Source organism: Myxine glutinosa, chromosome 1 (genome assembly GCF_964187855.1).
Source record: "Myxine glutinosa chromosome 1, kmMyxGlut1.1, whole genome shotgun sequence".
NCBI lineage: Eukaryota > Metazoa > Chordata > Myxini > Myxiniformes > Myxinidae > Myxine > Myxine glutinosa.
Genome location: NC_136261.1, coordinates 256,560,807 through 256,578,871, shown reverse-complemented (window position 1 = coordinate 256,578,871; position 18,065 = coordinate 256,560,807). Strand labels below are relative to the sequence as shown.

The following is an 18,065-nucleotide window of genomic DNA, read 5'->3' as shown; positions in this document are numbered from 1 at the left end:
ACCTCCACCACTGCAGTTGCCTCCGAGCTTACCTGCTCCTTACCCTAACCTAACTACCTGGGGAAGGCCCTCTGGTGCTCTCCCCACTCGGTGCCCTCTCTGGCACTGGGCTACCCGGGTCCGTCCTCCGGATCCTCGGGCCCCACTGACACTAACGGCTCCCAGAGCCCACCTGCGGCCTCACCTGGCCGACATCCTCACAGTGGTGGAGTGCCCAACCAACTACACACACTAACAGGCTACACGCCCAGCCATTTCCACAACACTAATGCACCCATCCACAACACCATTCTGCAACCGCACCACAAATGCCAATATCCAACCACAATTTACCTATACCCTCTACCTAACACTTACACTACCCGCCCCGGGTACTCGTGAAAGGGGTCCACTCTTCCCCCATCCACACCTTCGCACCATGCACACCACTCCGTACCACTTACTCCAACTCTCTCCACACCACTCATTCTCTGCTCCATATATTCCACACACCTGTACTTGCACACCTGTGCTCTCACACCTGGTGCCACCTGCACCCTTCTCTCCCCAAGCGCATTCGCGCTGATCCACAACACTCACTACTCATCCACTGCTCCACACACCTGTCCAGTTCTCACACAGCATCATCTCATCTAACTACTCCCCTCTGAAACTTGCGCTTCCCAGTCGTCCCTTTAAACTATTGCGCTCCCACGTCATTATCATCCATACTAATCTACCTGCGTCCCCACTACAGGTATCAGTCACTATCTAAGCCTTAACGTTACCTAATGTCATCTTCGCTAGATCCCTAACAATATCCTAACCCACCCGGGCTAGTTTTCACTGCCATCAACCCCATAAACTATAGCTCCTTTGCCCCCCTTTTGTGAGGGATGACAGAGTTGCCATCCCACCACATCGGGCATCTCCCACTACCAATTTGGCACATCAAATTTCAACAAATCTAAAATTTGCCAATCACTACTCATCACTGCCAATCATTACTGCCAATCCTTTGCCAATCATCAAATTTTGTTTTTTTTTCTAATTTCGGGTCCAAAACACTAACCTCATCACATAGTCTACTCACTAATGCCTCTCGGTGCGCCAATTTACTTCTAAAGCTCGGCTGCGTACAGCCAAGCCATGAATGCGGGTTGTTCTGTGCCAGCGGCTGGATGCGTCCCGCATTCGGGGCAGGGACGGGGGCTTACCCGGCCCGAGACCCCACGCACCATCTCGGCGTGGAGCCATCCAATGTCCCGATCTCGACCTGCCGGCACGTCTCAATAGAAAGTGGTCGCCATGACGACCCTTCCTATCGGGCTGCCCGCTCCGCCTAGTGGAGCCCGGACGCGGCCGATCCACGCGAGGCCCAGCGTGGATCGCGCACGGCGGTCCTTTCGAACCCGCCGTGGCTCAGATCCCCGCTGGTTCTCGCGGCACGCGAAGCCCGGCACGCACCGAGGGCCCGCTTCGGCTAAAAGTCGACCTAACCTCTAACCCGGTTACCGTCGATGCTTCCCCTGCATGCTTACGTGCATACGCTACCCCTTTCTTGCTCACCCCTCCAGCCGTTTCCATGCTCCTCGTCGTACCTTCTCTAACACACCTCGGTACACCCATTCCGCTCACCGACCTGGTCACACACCTGACCACCGAACACCTTGGCACACATTCGTCGCTCGCACACCTCACCAACACACCTCTTCGCGCCCCCTCCTCGGTCACCTCCTCTGTGACAATCACAGGTGTGCTCTCACTCGCACACCCAACCACGTGCCTCACTACCAATTCCAGCGTGCATTCCCACTCACGCTCTACCATTCCAGGTGTGCATCCTTCCATCCCAGGTGTACATCCTCGCTCACCTGTCACAACCAACTCACGCTCCTTGTCACTCTCACTACTCTCACCTCCACTCTTGACAACGCACTCACCCTTACTCCCGACAGCGCACTCTTTCCTCATGCACCTGTCCGTTACACACCTTTCTCACGCACACTCTTGCGCACACTCTCCCGTCACACCCTCTGTAACACTCACCACAGGTGTACACTCTTCCTTACTTTTGACAGCGCACTCTTTCCCCATGCACCTGTCCGTCACACATCTTTCTCGCACACCCTCTCCCGGGATGTAACACTCACCACAGGCGTGCATTCTCCCTTTACACCCTCCGTAACACTCCTCACTACGCGCTCCCATGTGCTCCCTCGCACACGCGCTACGACCGACTCACTCTCGACAGCACCCTCACTCCTTGGCACGCACTTTTTCCTCACACACCCCAGAGTCGGACTTTCTCGCACACCTCCTTTTTCGCACACCAGACCTGTCGCACACTTCACCAACGGCCTCTCACGAACACCCGGGTCTATCTCGACCCCCAAGCTTATTAAATCACCTGGCGCATCATACGCACGACCATATTGTTCACCACTTACACCGGGTCCTCTTCCTCTTCGCTTCTCCTCCATCACCTGCGAATCCCTCATCCGGTTAATGAGCACATCATCACGATCCGAACACAGACTTTGGACCAATTCTTTTACTTCCTCCTTTATCTCTTTCTTATCCTCTCTCCGTCGCTTCTTAATTTCGCTCACCCCTTCTTCCACTTCTTCTAATTTCTGCTTCACCTCTTTTATTTCGCGGTACGTCTCCTCAAGTTCGTCCTCTAAGGCTACCTTGACCGTTTCCATGTGCGTCCTCACCTGCCGGTCCTTCGTCTCCATTACCTCTGTCACCTCGTCCAACCTCGTTGTCAGTCCCTCACGTACCATCTGACATTCCCTCTTCGTCGCTACCAAGTCGTCTTTTAGTTCTTTCTGTGTCGCTTTTAACCCTCCTAGTACCGCAGTGTTCCTTTGTACCTGCTCCACTAACTCCGTCTGTCCCACCGTCAGCTGTTCCACCTCCTGCGTCAGGTCCTCTATGCCCCCTTGCAATTTTACAGTCCCCTTTCTCACCTCCTTCTCCATGTGCTCCTTACAGTGCCTCACCTCCTCGCGCACTCCTCCGACCTCCTCACTCACACCTCTTCTGATCTCTTCTCCCATCACTTGCATCTCCTGCCCAGATGCCACCCTCATCTGCTCCATTTCCTCCCTGTGAGCATCCAGTTTGGTTTCTACCCCCATTCTGACCCCCTCTATCTGCTGCCCCATTTGTTTAACTTCCCTTTCCGCTTGGTCCCTCATGTCCCTCAATTTGCCTTCCATACTGTTTTCTAACCCCTCTAACCCCTTTTGCATCCCTTCCATTTGATTCTCTTGAGCGGCCATTCTGTTTTCTACCCCCATTAACCCATTTTTCACCTCTTTTATCCCGTTGTCTAACCCCTCAAATTTGTCGTCTAACTTCCCAAATTTCTTGTCTAATCCCTTAAAATTATTGTCTAACCCCTCACCGGTACCCCTTGCTTCATCCCTCATTACCCCCATTTGGCCCTCCAATCACTCACCCTGAGCTACCATCCGGTTCCCCATTACCCCCATTTGGCCCTCCAATCGCTCACTCTGAGCATCCATCCGGTTCCCCATTACCCCCATCATTCTGCTTTCCATTTCTTCGCTATTCTTGTCCATAAGGGCCTTCATTTGTATAAAAAAAAGGTTCAAATCTACCAGCGGCGCTACTACGGTCGCGGGCGCGGTCGCCATGGCCATGTGCGAGGCGCCATTTTGCGCGCCCGTTACCTCATGCGCGACGACGCTATTTTGCGAGCCTGCCACCCTCACTGCTTCGCTCTCCTCTTGTCCCTTAATTTGGTCCTGGGTCGAACCTGCCTCACTCTCCTCTACCGGAACCCAGCCGTCTTGATCTGCCATAGCGCGACTTTCAAAATTCGGGTTTTTATTTTTGTAAAACACAATCAAATTTCGCCGTTATAATTTCGAGCGCGTGAAGCGCGCTTCGGGTCCAATCCCACTTCCCGACACCAATTGTTACGGACACGACTTAGATGTTATGATGGGCAGAGCGGAATGGCCGCCGTGTTCGCACAGTTTACCCGATTACACTCGAACGTTGGCCGAATCGCGCTACGCTAGATCAATGAAGGAAAGGACACAACGGCTGGGATTAAGGCAACGACACAAGGGGTACAGTTCTCAAGACCTCCGGAGGAGGATATAATATTGGTTATGCAGAACGGTTAGATTACACGGCAAGAGGTAAAGCACAGCAAGATGGGCACTTAGACACAGTCTTATCTTATACCCGACAGACCACAGACAAACGGGACAAGACTGACTCACACAGGGATTGATGGCAGGAAAGGGCAGGCAGTCGATAGCTCAAGGTGCACCTTGGCTCAGGGGCAGAATCGACCCGGTCCGGTCTAGAGATGCGGGGAGGTATCGTCGCGCTGGAGGTGGCGTCCTTTTCTCTCCAAGCTGAGGCGCATCTGACGTCACCTCCGTCTTCCTGCGCATGTCCAGCGGGGAGTGACACGCCCTCGGCTCGTTAGCTCCGCCCCAGATGGAATCGGTCCGCCGCTTCTTATTGGGTGCGGGGGGTTACCGGGCTCCGCCCTTGACGAGGAGCTGACAGTGAGCCCCTGCGTGGTAACCCCGTCGGAGCACATGTTCAATGGCGGCTAACCAAGCCGGAGTGAGGACGCGCACTCCCCGCGCCGCCGCCGCTGTTGTTGTTGTTGTTGTTGGTGTTGTTGTTCCATGAGGAAGAGATGCGGGGAGGTATTGGGAGGTCCTAAACTTACTAATGGTGCCATACAATCACATTCTGGTGCAACGAAGAGTCAGAATTAATGGAAACGAGTCCTTAACTGACATAGACTAAGAATAACTAGCAAGATGTCCTATAGTTGTCTACGTGAGATGCGGTGAACCTGGGTGCGACATTTAATGGGGGAAATAGGGGAAGGTCGGTTCTACAGAGTGTTGTTTACAGACAATGGGACTAGAGAATGGGGGATTGGGGATAGTTGGGGAGTATTGGGGAAATAGGGGAATATTTACAAGCGGATATGGATGGAGGCCAAATCCCATATCCGCAACAATATATATATATATATATATATATATATCTACAGACTTGGCATTTAATATGGAATTTTTTTTTTCTTGACTTGGGTTTACTTTCTGAACTCAGTATATCAATCTGGTGCGTTTCTTTTACCCTTCGGTGATGTCTTTGTTGAAAGAACCATGTCACTGATTGTCTTTCGCAGCAAGAAGTCAATAACAGGATTATATCACAGGTGGCGTGACAAAATGTAAGGACAGGTACATTTGACGATTGGCTTCACAATCGGGTATATAAGGGTTGTTGCGTTCTGTATTAGTGGAAAACAATTGCTGCACGTCTACAAAAGTTATTGCCGCTTCCTCTGGAGATGGTCCGTCAACTCGACAATGCTGTTTGCCATGGAGTGGTGGCTTTACGAAATTCTGGCATGAAACAGCGTGCTATTGCTTGGCAGTATGGCATCACTCAAGGTCAGGTGTAAAAGATCCTGAAACGAAATGCTCAGAGGGGTGTCCCCGCAGAACCACAAGGAGGGATGATCGCCAGCTGCACCGGTTAGTCCGCAATGGCCGTACCAAGTCAGCTAATCGGCTTAGGGCTGAGTGGCAGCAACTGACAAATGTGCCTGTATCCAGAAGGCTAGTCAACCAACGACAGGTTCAAACAGGCTATCGTGCCAGGCGTCCCCTGAGAAAGCCACGCCTGACCACACAACACCGCCAGCGCCGATTGCAGTGGGCCAGAGAGCACCGACGCACCGTCAATGGCAGCCAGGACACTGGAATCACGTGATCTTCAGTGACGAGTCTAGATTTCTGGTCTATCGTCAAGATGGCTGCGTCCGAGTGCGCAGACAAGTGCATGAAGGCTACAACAAAGATTGTATAGTGCCAAGAGTTCAAGCTGGAGGTGGTGGGGTGACCGTTTGAGCTGCTTTTCATGCAGGGGGAAAAACTGACCTGGTTGTTCTGAATGGAAACCTGAACCAGTTCAAGAACAGGGCCATTCTGGAAGAAACATTGCTTCCATTTGCTCGTGCAGCCTTTTGAGGAAACTTTGTCTTCCAAGATGACAATGCACGGCCTCATCGTGCTCGCATGATCCAACACTTTCTTGCTGACCGTGGTGTAGAGCATATGGAGTGGCCTGCCATGTTCCCGGATATGAATCCGATAGAGAACTTGTGGGCAGAATTAACGCATCAAATCGACCACTTGGACCAGCAGCCGACCTCTGTGCATGAATTGCAGCAGGCTATTGTCACTGCATGGCAAGCGATTCCTGTCCAAACCTTGGCAAATCTCGTGAACATCATGCATCATTTGTACGTGCTCTCTTGAATGCTCGTGGGGGTTACACGAAGTACTGAACTGTAATTTTAGTCCGTAATCCCAGTCGTAATTTAACTTTTGTTTTTGTTAAAAAATTTTTTGGCTAATGTGCAAAATAAAGAGATACTTCTGGAAAACGCATAAAAGTTTAACACAGTACTGTCCGTGAATTGAGTTCGATATCAGTTATCATCACTTTCAAGGATCAATTTATTTGTTTCGAAATATCAAATGTGGTTTTCGTTTCTTTTAAAGGTCACATTAACAATATCTAGAATAATTTCAACATAATTCCAATGAACTTTTGGTTCTAAGTCATCTTGAAAAGTAAGTTCACCCCCCAAAAAAAATATTCCATATTAAATGCCAAGTCTGTATATATATATATATATATATATTGTTTTCATATATTTCATATGAAGGCTCCATATGTTTTATGAATAGATGAGGTCTGGTGGTAGGTTAAGAGGTTTGACTTGCGGAACCAGTAGATTTCTGAAATCATTTGTACTGTTTTCTGTTTGGATTTTTTATGGAATTCGGTGATATTAAAGGGGTTAGTGGGTAGCAGTGGGGACACTGTAGTTATCTGTTGAATTGTTATCTTTGTGTAACCTTGATATGTTTGATTGGGGTTTGTTTGTTTTTTACTATGGTTGTTGTTTTGCCATAATTTATCATCATGTGAGCTTTGTGATCCTTGTTTGACAGTGCAATTTTCCATTGTCTGTGGACGATAAACATATTGTTATGAATTTGGGTAGAGGAATATCTAGAGCCAGATAGATCAGTATAGGTTGGTATTCAACTGTCGCGATAGGGAATCTACCCTGTAATAAGTTCTGTGTTTTTAGGCGGTTTGTCGGGATAAGAGTATACCTGTGAACATACCAGGATGTTCGGGTGTTAAATAGTGTCGGGAATAAGATAACACCCCTTGTGTGTCAGACCTGGTAATCATTCCTTTGTCCCTTATGGCAACGCATTCCTATAAACACTTAGATAGGCCCTTTAGTGCACACAGTAATTAAATTCCCTTCCCTTACAATGACTTTGGAAGAAGACAGGCAGGAAGCCAGATCGGGGCACCACCGGGTGGCTGCCACAAGCCGCACCATCAGCTGGCCTGGTAACATGGTGTGACATGAGCTATAACCATGCCCAGGGAACGTGTGATTGGTTGACGCGGAAGGCGCGATCCTCCAGCCAATCAGCGCTGAAGGCGCGAACCTGGGGTGAATCAGCGGCGGTGGCGTGGAGAGATGCGAGACGGTTTGGGGAACGGCGGGAGGCTACGAGGCGCTGATTGGGTGGCGCGCCAAGGCTGACGTCACCGCCACAGGTTATAAAAGTGCGTGCCGGACGACATTTTCCCGCTTGCGCTGCACGTCCCTCTCTGGCTGTCTTGCGCTGCACGACATTTCAGCAGCTCTCTTGGGTTTTCATAGCGTGCATTCGCATTTGCTCTCCTTTGGCCCTCTCTCCCTTTTTCCCCGTTCTTCTTCCCTGGTCTCTTGACGCTGCACGACGTCTTGTGCTCTCTGTGCTGACATTAGAGATCGCCATCTTTGTGGCGCTTGGAGCGGTGCTCTGTGCTCAGTGCTTTTGGTGCTGTGAGCGGGCGGGACCTCGTGTGCGATCGATTTGGAGCTTGGAGCGAGGCGTGCCGCTGAACAGACGAGGCCGGGGTGAGAGGGTCGTTCGAGACCTGGTGGCGCACGAGCAGGGCCGAATGGAGCTGCGTTGGATGAGACACTACAAGGCGACGGACAGTTAAGACGCACCACATTTCACACATTTCACACACGCCATACGCTTTATTTTCCTTTCATTCATTCCTGTGTCCTGTTGTTGAGTCTGGAGTGTGGGATCCCAATTTAGGATTATCATTTATTTACCGTCGCGCTTCATTGTATAGGGTTCCGCTTAATAAACCATTATTTTTGTACATTTTACCCCGGATTCCCGTTTTGAGTTATTTCCCCTGCAGTATCAGAGCTGCCGTCGGTTCGCTCAAGGTAAGCGCTTTTGCCACATCTTCCTCTTCCCTTTCTCTTCCCGCGAGTCAAAGCAAAATCTGTGTTTGGTAGTCGCCTCCAGTAAATCCATTTGGTCCATCCGCGGTCCCTGGTGTTAACCGTAGGGATTCGCACAACTGGTAGTCAGGAGTCGGATACGAACTTTTTGACAGCAGACAACTGTTGTCAAGGAGTGAGATAGAACCTTAAAAAAAATTGGTGTCAAGAGTGTGGAGAATTGGGAAACAAATTTTTTTAGTCGGAGGCGATAAATTGGAATAGTCGATCGGTGAACGGGACGTGAACAGTGCAAATTTAAATTTTATTCCTGGTAAGAGCCGCACAGGAAAGCGACCTCCTCTTAACGGATGGAGGAGGTGAGCGGTATGGAGGAAGGGAGAATGGAAGATGCGGGAAGCATTGGGGGTGAGTCGGAGGTAGTTGGGGTAGAGAGTAGTAGTGGAGCTTCCCCCGCCGCAGGGATGGCCCCCATAGACAACCAGGTCATAATGCAATTTATGGCGAGATTGGAAAATAAAATGGATGCACAAAGGAATGAAATGAATGCCCAGAGTAAGGAATTGAAGGCTCAAATGAGGGGAATGAAAGGGGAATTGAGGGGAGACATGAGGCGAATGATTAACAAAATGGATGCCGGGACGAGTGAGTTGGAGGAGGAATGAAAGAATGGTGCCGTTGGGGCCCAGGAGAAGCCAAGGGTGGCAGAAATTCAATCGGAAAGGGGGGAAGCCAAATTGGGAATTGCACCGGGAATGGCAACTGAAGGAAATGGGGAAGGTAAGGAAGGAAATCAACAGGTAAATGGACGATGTTTCCCACATTGTGGCCTGGTGGATGCCACAACACCTCAACAGGGGGATGAATTTGGAGTGGTGCAGCACCAGGGCGGTGGTGCAGAGCAAGAGGGGGTAACATTATTGGGGGTCCGTGTGGTGGAGCCGGACGGGGTATTTATTGGGGACGGCCTGATGGGGCCAGAACTGAATGGTGATGGGGATGATGTACATGATGTGACCCAGCGGCTGGAGACCTGGGACAGTCCCATCGAGGACAAGTTTGACCAGGCCCAATGGAGCTTAAGGGATGAGGTGAGTCGGTCCGAGGAGGAGGTTGAGGTGACCGAAGGGACCCTCACCATGCACTATGATTTGGTAACAGAGGCTCCGAAATTGCAGAACCAGTTGGGGGAGTGTGTTGGCTCTGGGCTGGATTCGGACAGAGAGGGATCGGGAGATAGAGCCTCTGAAGATTTGGTCCCTATAGGGAATTTGGACCAGCTGCAGGGAGGGGCAGAAGAACCTGTAGGGGTTGTTACCTGCAGCTGCGGTGATTGGACACCAGGGGCCAAAAATTTTAAAAGGAAAAGTAAATTTATGTGTAAATGGGAATTTGATGTGAAGCAGCCTTGGTTGGAGTTCGTCCCCGGGCTGCGAAATTTGGACCAGGCGAGGTCATTGGTGATGGCCTCGGGCAAAAGTTGCCCCTTTCGAAATTTGGGGATGCTAGCCAGGTGAGGGGCTGCACTGGCGAGATTTGGACATGGGGTCCAGCCATGGGTGTCATGGTGCGACCTGAGCCCCACAGGGGGTCCGGTGGAGTGTGGCGTCCCTTGTCCGTCAGGGCACTGCCCGAGCGTGTGGCTCGGGCCGAAAGGGTCACCGGACGCTGGTGGGGGTTAAGACCTCCGGGGGGGTCCGAGGTGGTTTCTCAAGCCTGGGATGGCATTTATTGAGGACCACTAGGGGGGAGGTGTTGTGGTTCGCGCTTTGGTGTTGGCACCGCGGACGGCCAACTTGGGCCTGATGTGGTGACCACCCGGGCATGCGGCCTGGCACCCTCCTCCTTAGACTCTGGGACAGCCAGCATGTGGTGACCTGCCATGCTGTGTTGGCCTATGGAAGCAGGTCGAACCGAATGGACAGGAATGAGATAGCCCACCGGACAAGCATTGGGGCATCTGTGGAACATGATGGTGAGAATGATCTACCACAGATGTCTCGTTATGATTTGTGGACTCTCGGTTTGGGAAGAGAGCCATGGGAGTGTTGAATGGGAATTTGTAACGTGCCGAGCAAATGGGCCATGCTCGGCTGGCTGGTGTATTGAGAAGCACCCTTCTTTGGTGAGTTTAGTAAAATGTGAAAAATGTTTGGCATGGGTAATCTGAGGATAGATGCAAATTTATAGGTGAATCTTGAAATGTCATGGTGGTCACTGACATCAGTGGCACCATTATTGATCCATGTGTGTAGACCAAAGTGTTGGAGGCTGTTATAAAATTGACAGGTTACAGGACATAGCCTCAACTGGTTGTGGAGGCGAGTGCGCCAATATTTGGGACGAGGGGTTATGAGGATGTAGTTGGGTAGTCTGATGGTCAACGTGGTGCTATGGGTGTCCGAGGTGTGTGGACCATGTCTTCTGGGTGGGTCTCCTTGTGGAGCATGGCTGTTGACTGGACCTTGGTGTGGTAGAGTGTGGGTGGGCACTGGGGGCTGCATGTGGTCGGACTGGGGGATGATGTGGAGGTGCAGGGGACGTGGCTGTTGGGATGCCACGCACTGCGACCGTGCCCCCCAGGTCCGAGGCCTTGGGAATGGCGGTGTGGGCAGCAGGTGCTCACCACATTGGCCAGCTGGGGCTGGTGCAGCTGTGTTCCTCGCAGGGGGGCCGAAGGATGGATGGTGGGTCGCACCCTTGTGGACACTCATTGGCCATGTTGGCGTTTTGACTGCTCATCTTGTCCTGATGACCCTTGCACTGTAGAGGTGCGGAGCTGTCGTAGCCACAGGTAGTTGTTTAGAATGGTTCACCATTGGATGCGGACCCACATACTTGCCAGTGTAGTGGGAACAAAAGAGAAATTTGGAAGAATTTGGTTGGTTCAATGATAAATTTTGGGATTTTGTGGGTGGATGGCACTTTGGGTCTGAGCAACCTGCAACTACCTGCACTTGAGGTGAGTGTTTTGAGCTGTACTGTCCCAGGCTTCAGGACTTGCTTGTTAAATTGGGGACATGTAATTTGGAGTTAGGAGGCGGGTGAGAGTGAGGACATGGTCGGTGAGGGGGATGGAATGGGTGCCACAGAGTCTTGTGGGTGGCGTTTGTTTTTGTGTTGTGGTTATGTGTTTTCATGTGGTCGTGAGGTTGGAGATAATGAATGAGTGATGATTATTGAGTTTTGACATGTGCTCTTGGAAATGTATTGGTTAACTGTGAATGGGATTTCACGTGAAGCAGGCCATGGCAACTTTTGAAACATCTTTTTTTTTTGTAGCACCATCTATAGAAATGTGTGGAAAATTGAATGGCAGCGGGGGAGGAAATGTGTTTTGGGATCTTGTGGGTGGGGTAGGTGTGTGTGTCCACAGGTACATATCAAGCTCTGAGGAGCGATGCCTGCAGCCCCCTCTCTGCGGCAATTACCCCTGGCAGCCAGTGGTATCTAGAAATTGGAGCTCGCCGGTGGAGGGTCTGGTTGGGCGCCGAGGGGAAAAGGAGACCCCCGGCGGCCCGTGGAGCTGCGCAGAAGCAGGAGGCAACGGAGCCTGGTGTATGGAGACCCTCACCGGCGGGGTAAAGGCGGAAAGGGCTGTTGGGCTGTCACGGGGCCAAGAGGTAAAGGGGGGGGGCAATGAACTCGTGAGTCGGTTGACTTGTGTTTGGGACTGCACCACAGCCTGAAGCGCCCCCACCATCTTTGTTGTGCGGTACCTCCCCGCTGCCTAGTAGAAAGGGAACGCACACACAAATGGCATCTATGCCATGGCCCTGTAGGGGGGAGTATGAAATAAGTGCTAGTAATGATTTTGTGTGATGATTTTTGGAATGAGTATGAGTGGTTAAGGGGTTGTGTTGAATGAATGAGGGCGAAATCCACCGAGCCATGTCACTCACCTGTCACACCTGGACAGGGCCCGTGGAAATTTAGAGGTGCATTGGGATGGCCCCGCAGGTAAGGTTGCGTCTTGTGGCATCCACCGGGGGACGCGGTCTGTAGACTGGGGTATGTACAAATGTTTAATAGAGTTTTGGAATTTTTGGTTAAGGGTAAGGTTTGTGGTAAAGTTAGTTTTTGCGTGTTGTTTGTTTCCTCCCTCCGCAGGAACAACGAAATGAAATCATTGTACATATTTGCATGATTGTTAAGGGGATTAGCATGTTAAGGAGAATAGGTAGGAAGTCAGCGACGGTGACGTGGAGAGATGCGAGAAGGTTCGGGGAACGGCGGGAGGCTACGAGGCGCTGATTGGGTGGCGCGCCAAGGCTGACGTCACCGCCGCAGGTTATAAAAGCGCATGCCGGACAACATTTTCCTTCTTGCGCTGCACGTCCCTCTCTGGCGGTCTTGCGCTGCACGACATTTCAGCAGCTCTCTTGGGTTTTCATAGCATGTATTCGCATTTGCTCTCCGTTGGCCCTCTCTCCCTTTTTGCCCGTTCTTCTTCGCTGATCTTCTGATGCTGCACGACGTCTTGTGCTCTCTGCGCTGAGACTGGAGATCGCTTTCTTCGTGGTGCTTGGAGCGGTGCTCGGTCCTCGGTGCTTTTGGTGCTGTGAGCGGGTGGGACCTCGTGTGCGATCGATTTGGAGCTTGGAGCGAGGCATGCCGCTGAACAGACGAGGCCGGGGTGAGTGGGTCATTCGAGGCCTGGTGGCGCACGAGCGGGGCCGAATGGAGCCGTGTTGGACGAGACACTGCAAGACGATGGACAGTTAAGACGCCCCACATTTCACACATTTCATACACGCCATATGCTTTATTTTCCTTTCATTCATTCCTGTGTCTTGTTGTTGAGTCTGGTGTGTGGGATCCCAATTTAGGATTATCATTTATTTACCGTCGCGCTTCATTGTATCGGGTTCCGCTTAATAAACCATTATTTTTGTACATTTTACCCCGGATTCCTGTTTTGAGTTAATTCCCCTGCAGGATCGGAGCTGCTGTTCGGTTCGCTCAAGGTAAGCGCTTTTGCCGCATCTTCCTCTTCCCTTCCTCTTCCTGCGAGTCAAAGCAAAATCCGTGTTTGGTCGTCACCTCCAGTAAATCCGTTTGGTCCATCCACGCTCCCTGGTGTTATCCAGAGGGATTCGCACGACAATATTATTGTTACCCTCGCCTGAGGAGATGGTATTGCATTTGAGTCCGTTTGTCTGTTTTTTTGATTGTCCGCACAAAATAAATATGATTTTCTCTGCAACCGTTGGTCCGATTGACAGGAAATTTTCAAAATAGGTGAAACTCTGCCTGTATAATTTTGTTACGATAACTATGACGTCATAGGTCACGTGGTTCGGCCGCCATCTTGGAAAAATCGAAAAAGTTTGCACCTCTATATCTCGGAAAGCGCTGAATAAAAAAATTGGGACATGGCACATTGCAAAAAAACCTCCATGGGGAATAAAATATGTTAACGATGATGTCATAGGTCCCTCCATTATGACGTCATAATTCGACAAGTACAAAACTTCATCCGATCAAGATGAAATTTCTTGAGCATAATCTAGGAATAAATTAGTTTAGAAAAAAAATAATGACGTCATCGGTCACGTGGTTCGGCCGCCATATTTGTTTTAACCCAAAAGCATTAAAAACCACTTAAAATACATCCTGGTGAGGGTTTGCAATCTTTGATTGCTCTTTCTTGTGGAATTATTACTTTCACCACAGTAGGTGGGCAGCAGCTATGTTTTCACCTCTGGATGTTTGTTTGTCTGTCAGCAAGATATCTCAAAAAGTTGTGTGTGGATTCGGACGACATTTAGTAGACAGGTTGGGTGTGTGATAAGGATGAATTAATTAGATTTTGGTGAATATCCGGACATGGATACTATTTTTATAAACGGATTATTCATCTTTTAGAGGGCCAAAAACTATATACAGTCACATGAAAAAGTAAGTACACCGCATGTAAAGTTTTGACTTTTTCAACATATTTCAACATACAGCTATTTGATCTTCATTTCAACAATATTGATAGATAAAGGTGATATAATATAACAAATATCATGAAACATTTACATTTTGTAGTCCATTGTATAATTTAAATAAACATAAATGCAAATTTCGCATGTGGAAAAAGTAAGTACACCCCTACATTTATCACTACTTCAAATACCTAAAATTAGAATCATTTGCACCAGCTCAGGTGCAAATGATTAGAACATCGTTGGAGAGGATCTTGGAGGAACCTGTGTTATTTAAACCTCAGACATTTAGTTTGGTTTGCTCTTTGATGTTGAAGTGTGCAGCGTCACCATGCCTAGATCAAAAGAGCTCTCTGAGGTCTTCAGAAAGAAGGTTATTGATGCCTACGAGTCTGGGAAGGGATTTAAAAAGATCTCAAAACAATTTGAAATCAATCATTCGACTGTCCGGAAGATCATCTACAAGTGGAGAAGATTCCAAACAACTGCCAACTTGTTCAGGCCAGGCCACCCCAGCAAGTTCAGCCCGAGAGCAGACCGCAAGATGCTGAAAGAAGTCTCTAAGAACCCCAAAATGTCATCACGGGACCTACAGGTAGCTCTTGCCACTGTTGATGTCAAAGTGCACGAGTCTACCATTAGAAAGAGGCTGGACAAATTTGATCTACATGGGAGGTGTGCCAGGAGGAAACCTTTGCTCTCCAGAAAGAACATCAGGGCAAGACTAAAGTTTGCCAATGAACACCTAGGCAAAGACCAGCACTTCTGGAACAATGTGCTCTGGACAGATGAGTCAAAGGTAGAGCTATTTGGCCACAGTACCAGACGACATGTTTGGCGAAAACCAAAGACAGCATTTGACCACAAGAACCTGATACAAACTGTAAAGCATGGTGGTGGAAATATTATGGTTTGGGGCAGCTTTGCTGCATCAGGGCCTGGGCAGCTCACCATCATAGAATCCACTATGAATTTTTCATTGTAGCAGATGTTGCTTGAGGATAATGTGAGGCCATCTGTCGGAAAGTTGAAGCTCAACCGAAGCTGGACCTTGCAACATGACAATGACCCTAAACATACCAGTAAATCCACCAAGGAATGGCTGAAAAGAAATAAATGGAGGGTTCTGGAAGGGCCAAGTCAAAGCCCGGATCTAAATCCCATTGAGATGTTGTGGGGGGATTTGAAACGAGCTGTGCATGCACGAAACCCCTCAAACATCGCAAAGCTGTAAGAATTCTGCATGGAGGAGTGGGCAAAAATTTCTCCCAGTCGATGTCAGAGACTGGTAGACAATTATAAGAAACGCCTACTTGAGGTTGTTTCTGCCAAATAGGGCAATACCACCTATTAGAGCCAAGGGTGTACTTACTTTTTCCACATGCGAAATTTGCATTTATGTTTATTTAAATTATACAATGGACTACAAAATGTAAATGTTTTATGATATTTGTTATATTATATCACCTTTATCTATCAATATTGTTGAAATGAAGATCAAATAGCTGTATGTTGAAATATGTTGAAAAAGTCAAAACTTTACATGGGGTGTACCTACTTTTTCACATGACTGCACAGCACGATATCTCAAAAAGTTATGAATGGATTCGGCCGAATGTTCGTGGGCAGGTCGAGTGTGTGACACGGAAGAATTGATTCAATTTGGTGAAGAAGAATTTATTCAATCTGGATACGATAAAAAAATTATTTTATAAATGACTCTTCACCATTGGGAGATGGGACCAAAACCAATATACAGCATGATATTTCAAAAATAACAAGCCAATTCGATTTTGGTTCAGGTCCAAATTTAGATCCGGCCCATCAGTGGGATACAAAACGTAAACTGTTCAGCCTTGTTCGCTCTACGGAGTGCCATTCTAGGTATTATTAGTGGGAAGAGAATGCAAGAGCTGTTTGTAATAATTGTTAATTATGACACATGTAATACAATGAGAATGGGTGCATTTGCATTTCACGTTTCACTGTATGTTTTACAGAGAATAATACATTTTATTGTCATGTTTTTTAGACACATTCATAATGTACATTTATGGAATATTGTTCCAAATGTAATGTTTACAACTAGAATTCAGTCAGTGTTTGGTTGTCCTTTGACGTCAGTGACCATTTCAGCCCAAATAGCCTCTATTTCCTTTTATTGTGAGGTTGGGTGCAAGACATGATAAAACTGTGTTCTATATATCAAAAAGGCAGTGGCATTGAAATCGCTCTGCTGAAATACTCCATACATACATTCTTTCTTCTGCCATCACAACTCTTCATGTCCCCCTCCATTTTCTTTTAATAACCCAGTTTTCACTCTGTTTGTTTGTTTTCTTTCTTGTTTGTCCAGGCAATATCTCAGCCACCCTTTGAGCTAGGAAGCTGAAATTTGGGCACAATAATGAGCAAGTGCATTGTCAAAACAGTATTATTTTTTATTTTTTGATTAATCATTTAATTGATTACTTCATTAATATCGATTTATTAATTACATATTTATTTTCTTTCTCATCCGGGCAATATCCCAGGCACCTTTTGAGCTAGGAAGCTGAAATTTGGGCACAATAATGAGGAAGTGCATTGGCAAAACAGTATATATTTTTATTTTTGATCAATCAATTAATTGATTACTTCATTAATATAGATTTATTAATTACATAATTATTTTCTTTCTCATCCGGGCAATATATCAGGCACCTTTTGAGGTAGGAAGCTGATATTTGGACATGACAGTGACCAAGTGATTAGGCTATGAAGGATATTTTTGATTTATTGATGAATCAATTGATCGATTACTAATTTAATTTTTCGAGTAATTACTCAATTTTCAAAATGTTACAGATTTGGATGAAACAGTGATGGTTTAGAATGCTATTAGCTAATTGATGAAGAAATTATTAATTTTACGATTATTATTTATTTATTTTTACTGCGCAATAAACCAATTAATCAATCAATTATTGTTCACTGCTTCCGCCCCAATACCATCTCCATGTGCTGCACAGCGTCATTTCTGGGCGCCAACGTCACGAGCTGGAGGATATATTACCTATTTATTTGGCATGGGGCAGTGTACTTTGAATTTAGCTCTACTTGTTCATCATTTATCTTCACCTATTATGTAACGTTATTTACTAACATTGAAGGAGCTGGGGCTCCCACGTCGATCGGAAGAATGGACGCGACAAAAAGCTAGAATTCATCCGAGTGCTTTAATGAAATCAAACACTCAGGCACACTGAAAACCCGTTTTTCGGGCAGCAATATATATACCAATTATCCCGGAGCGTTTGCCCAGGCCCGGCGCCAGGGGGCGGGGCCCAGCGTCCTGGCTGCGGCCTGGCAAGTTGAGGGCGAGCCTGCCCGGGCATGCCCGGGCATGCCCGGGCGACCCGACCGAGGCCTGGCAAGTTGAGCGCGGGCCTGCCCGGGCGTCCTGGACGAGCCCGGCATGGTGATCGCTCCGCGTCCTTGATAGGTGCAAGGCGATTGTGAAAACCCAGCGGCAGCCGCTACACACGTCCCCCCAGAATCGACTTGCACCGGCAGGGTCAATTTGAGGGGGGTCCTGATGACCCGGCCGAAGCGACCCCTGGCGGGTCGTGGGAGGGGGTCCGGTGAGGTGGTGGGCGGTCGAGTGGGGGGCACCGTGGACGGGGGGCGGCCTCGCCGCGGCGGAAGGGCCACCCGTGGTGGGTGGTCGACGTCCACGTGCGCCGGCTTGAGGCGGTCCACCGCAATCCGGTCCGACCTGCCGCCGATGTCGATGACGAACGACTTGT

The 18,065-nt window shown here is 48.7% G+C and overlaps 1 protein-coding gene across 1 annotated transcript in view; it reads left to right on the top strand.

The window, feature by feature from the left end:
• LOC137438962 (prolactin-releasing peptide receptor-like) overlaps nucleotides 1-18,065 on the top strand; it is a 106,129-nt gene that overhangs the window by 36,163 nt on the left and 51,901 nt on the right. The window contains exon 2 of the mRNA XM_078771094.1: nucleotides 15,634-15,641. Within this exon, the coding sequence (XP_078627220.1) occupies nucleotides 15,634-15,641 (8 nt within the window). The remainder of the gene's footprint in view (nucleotides 1-15,633; nucleotides 15,642-18,065) is intronic.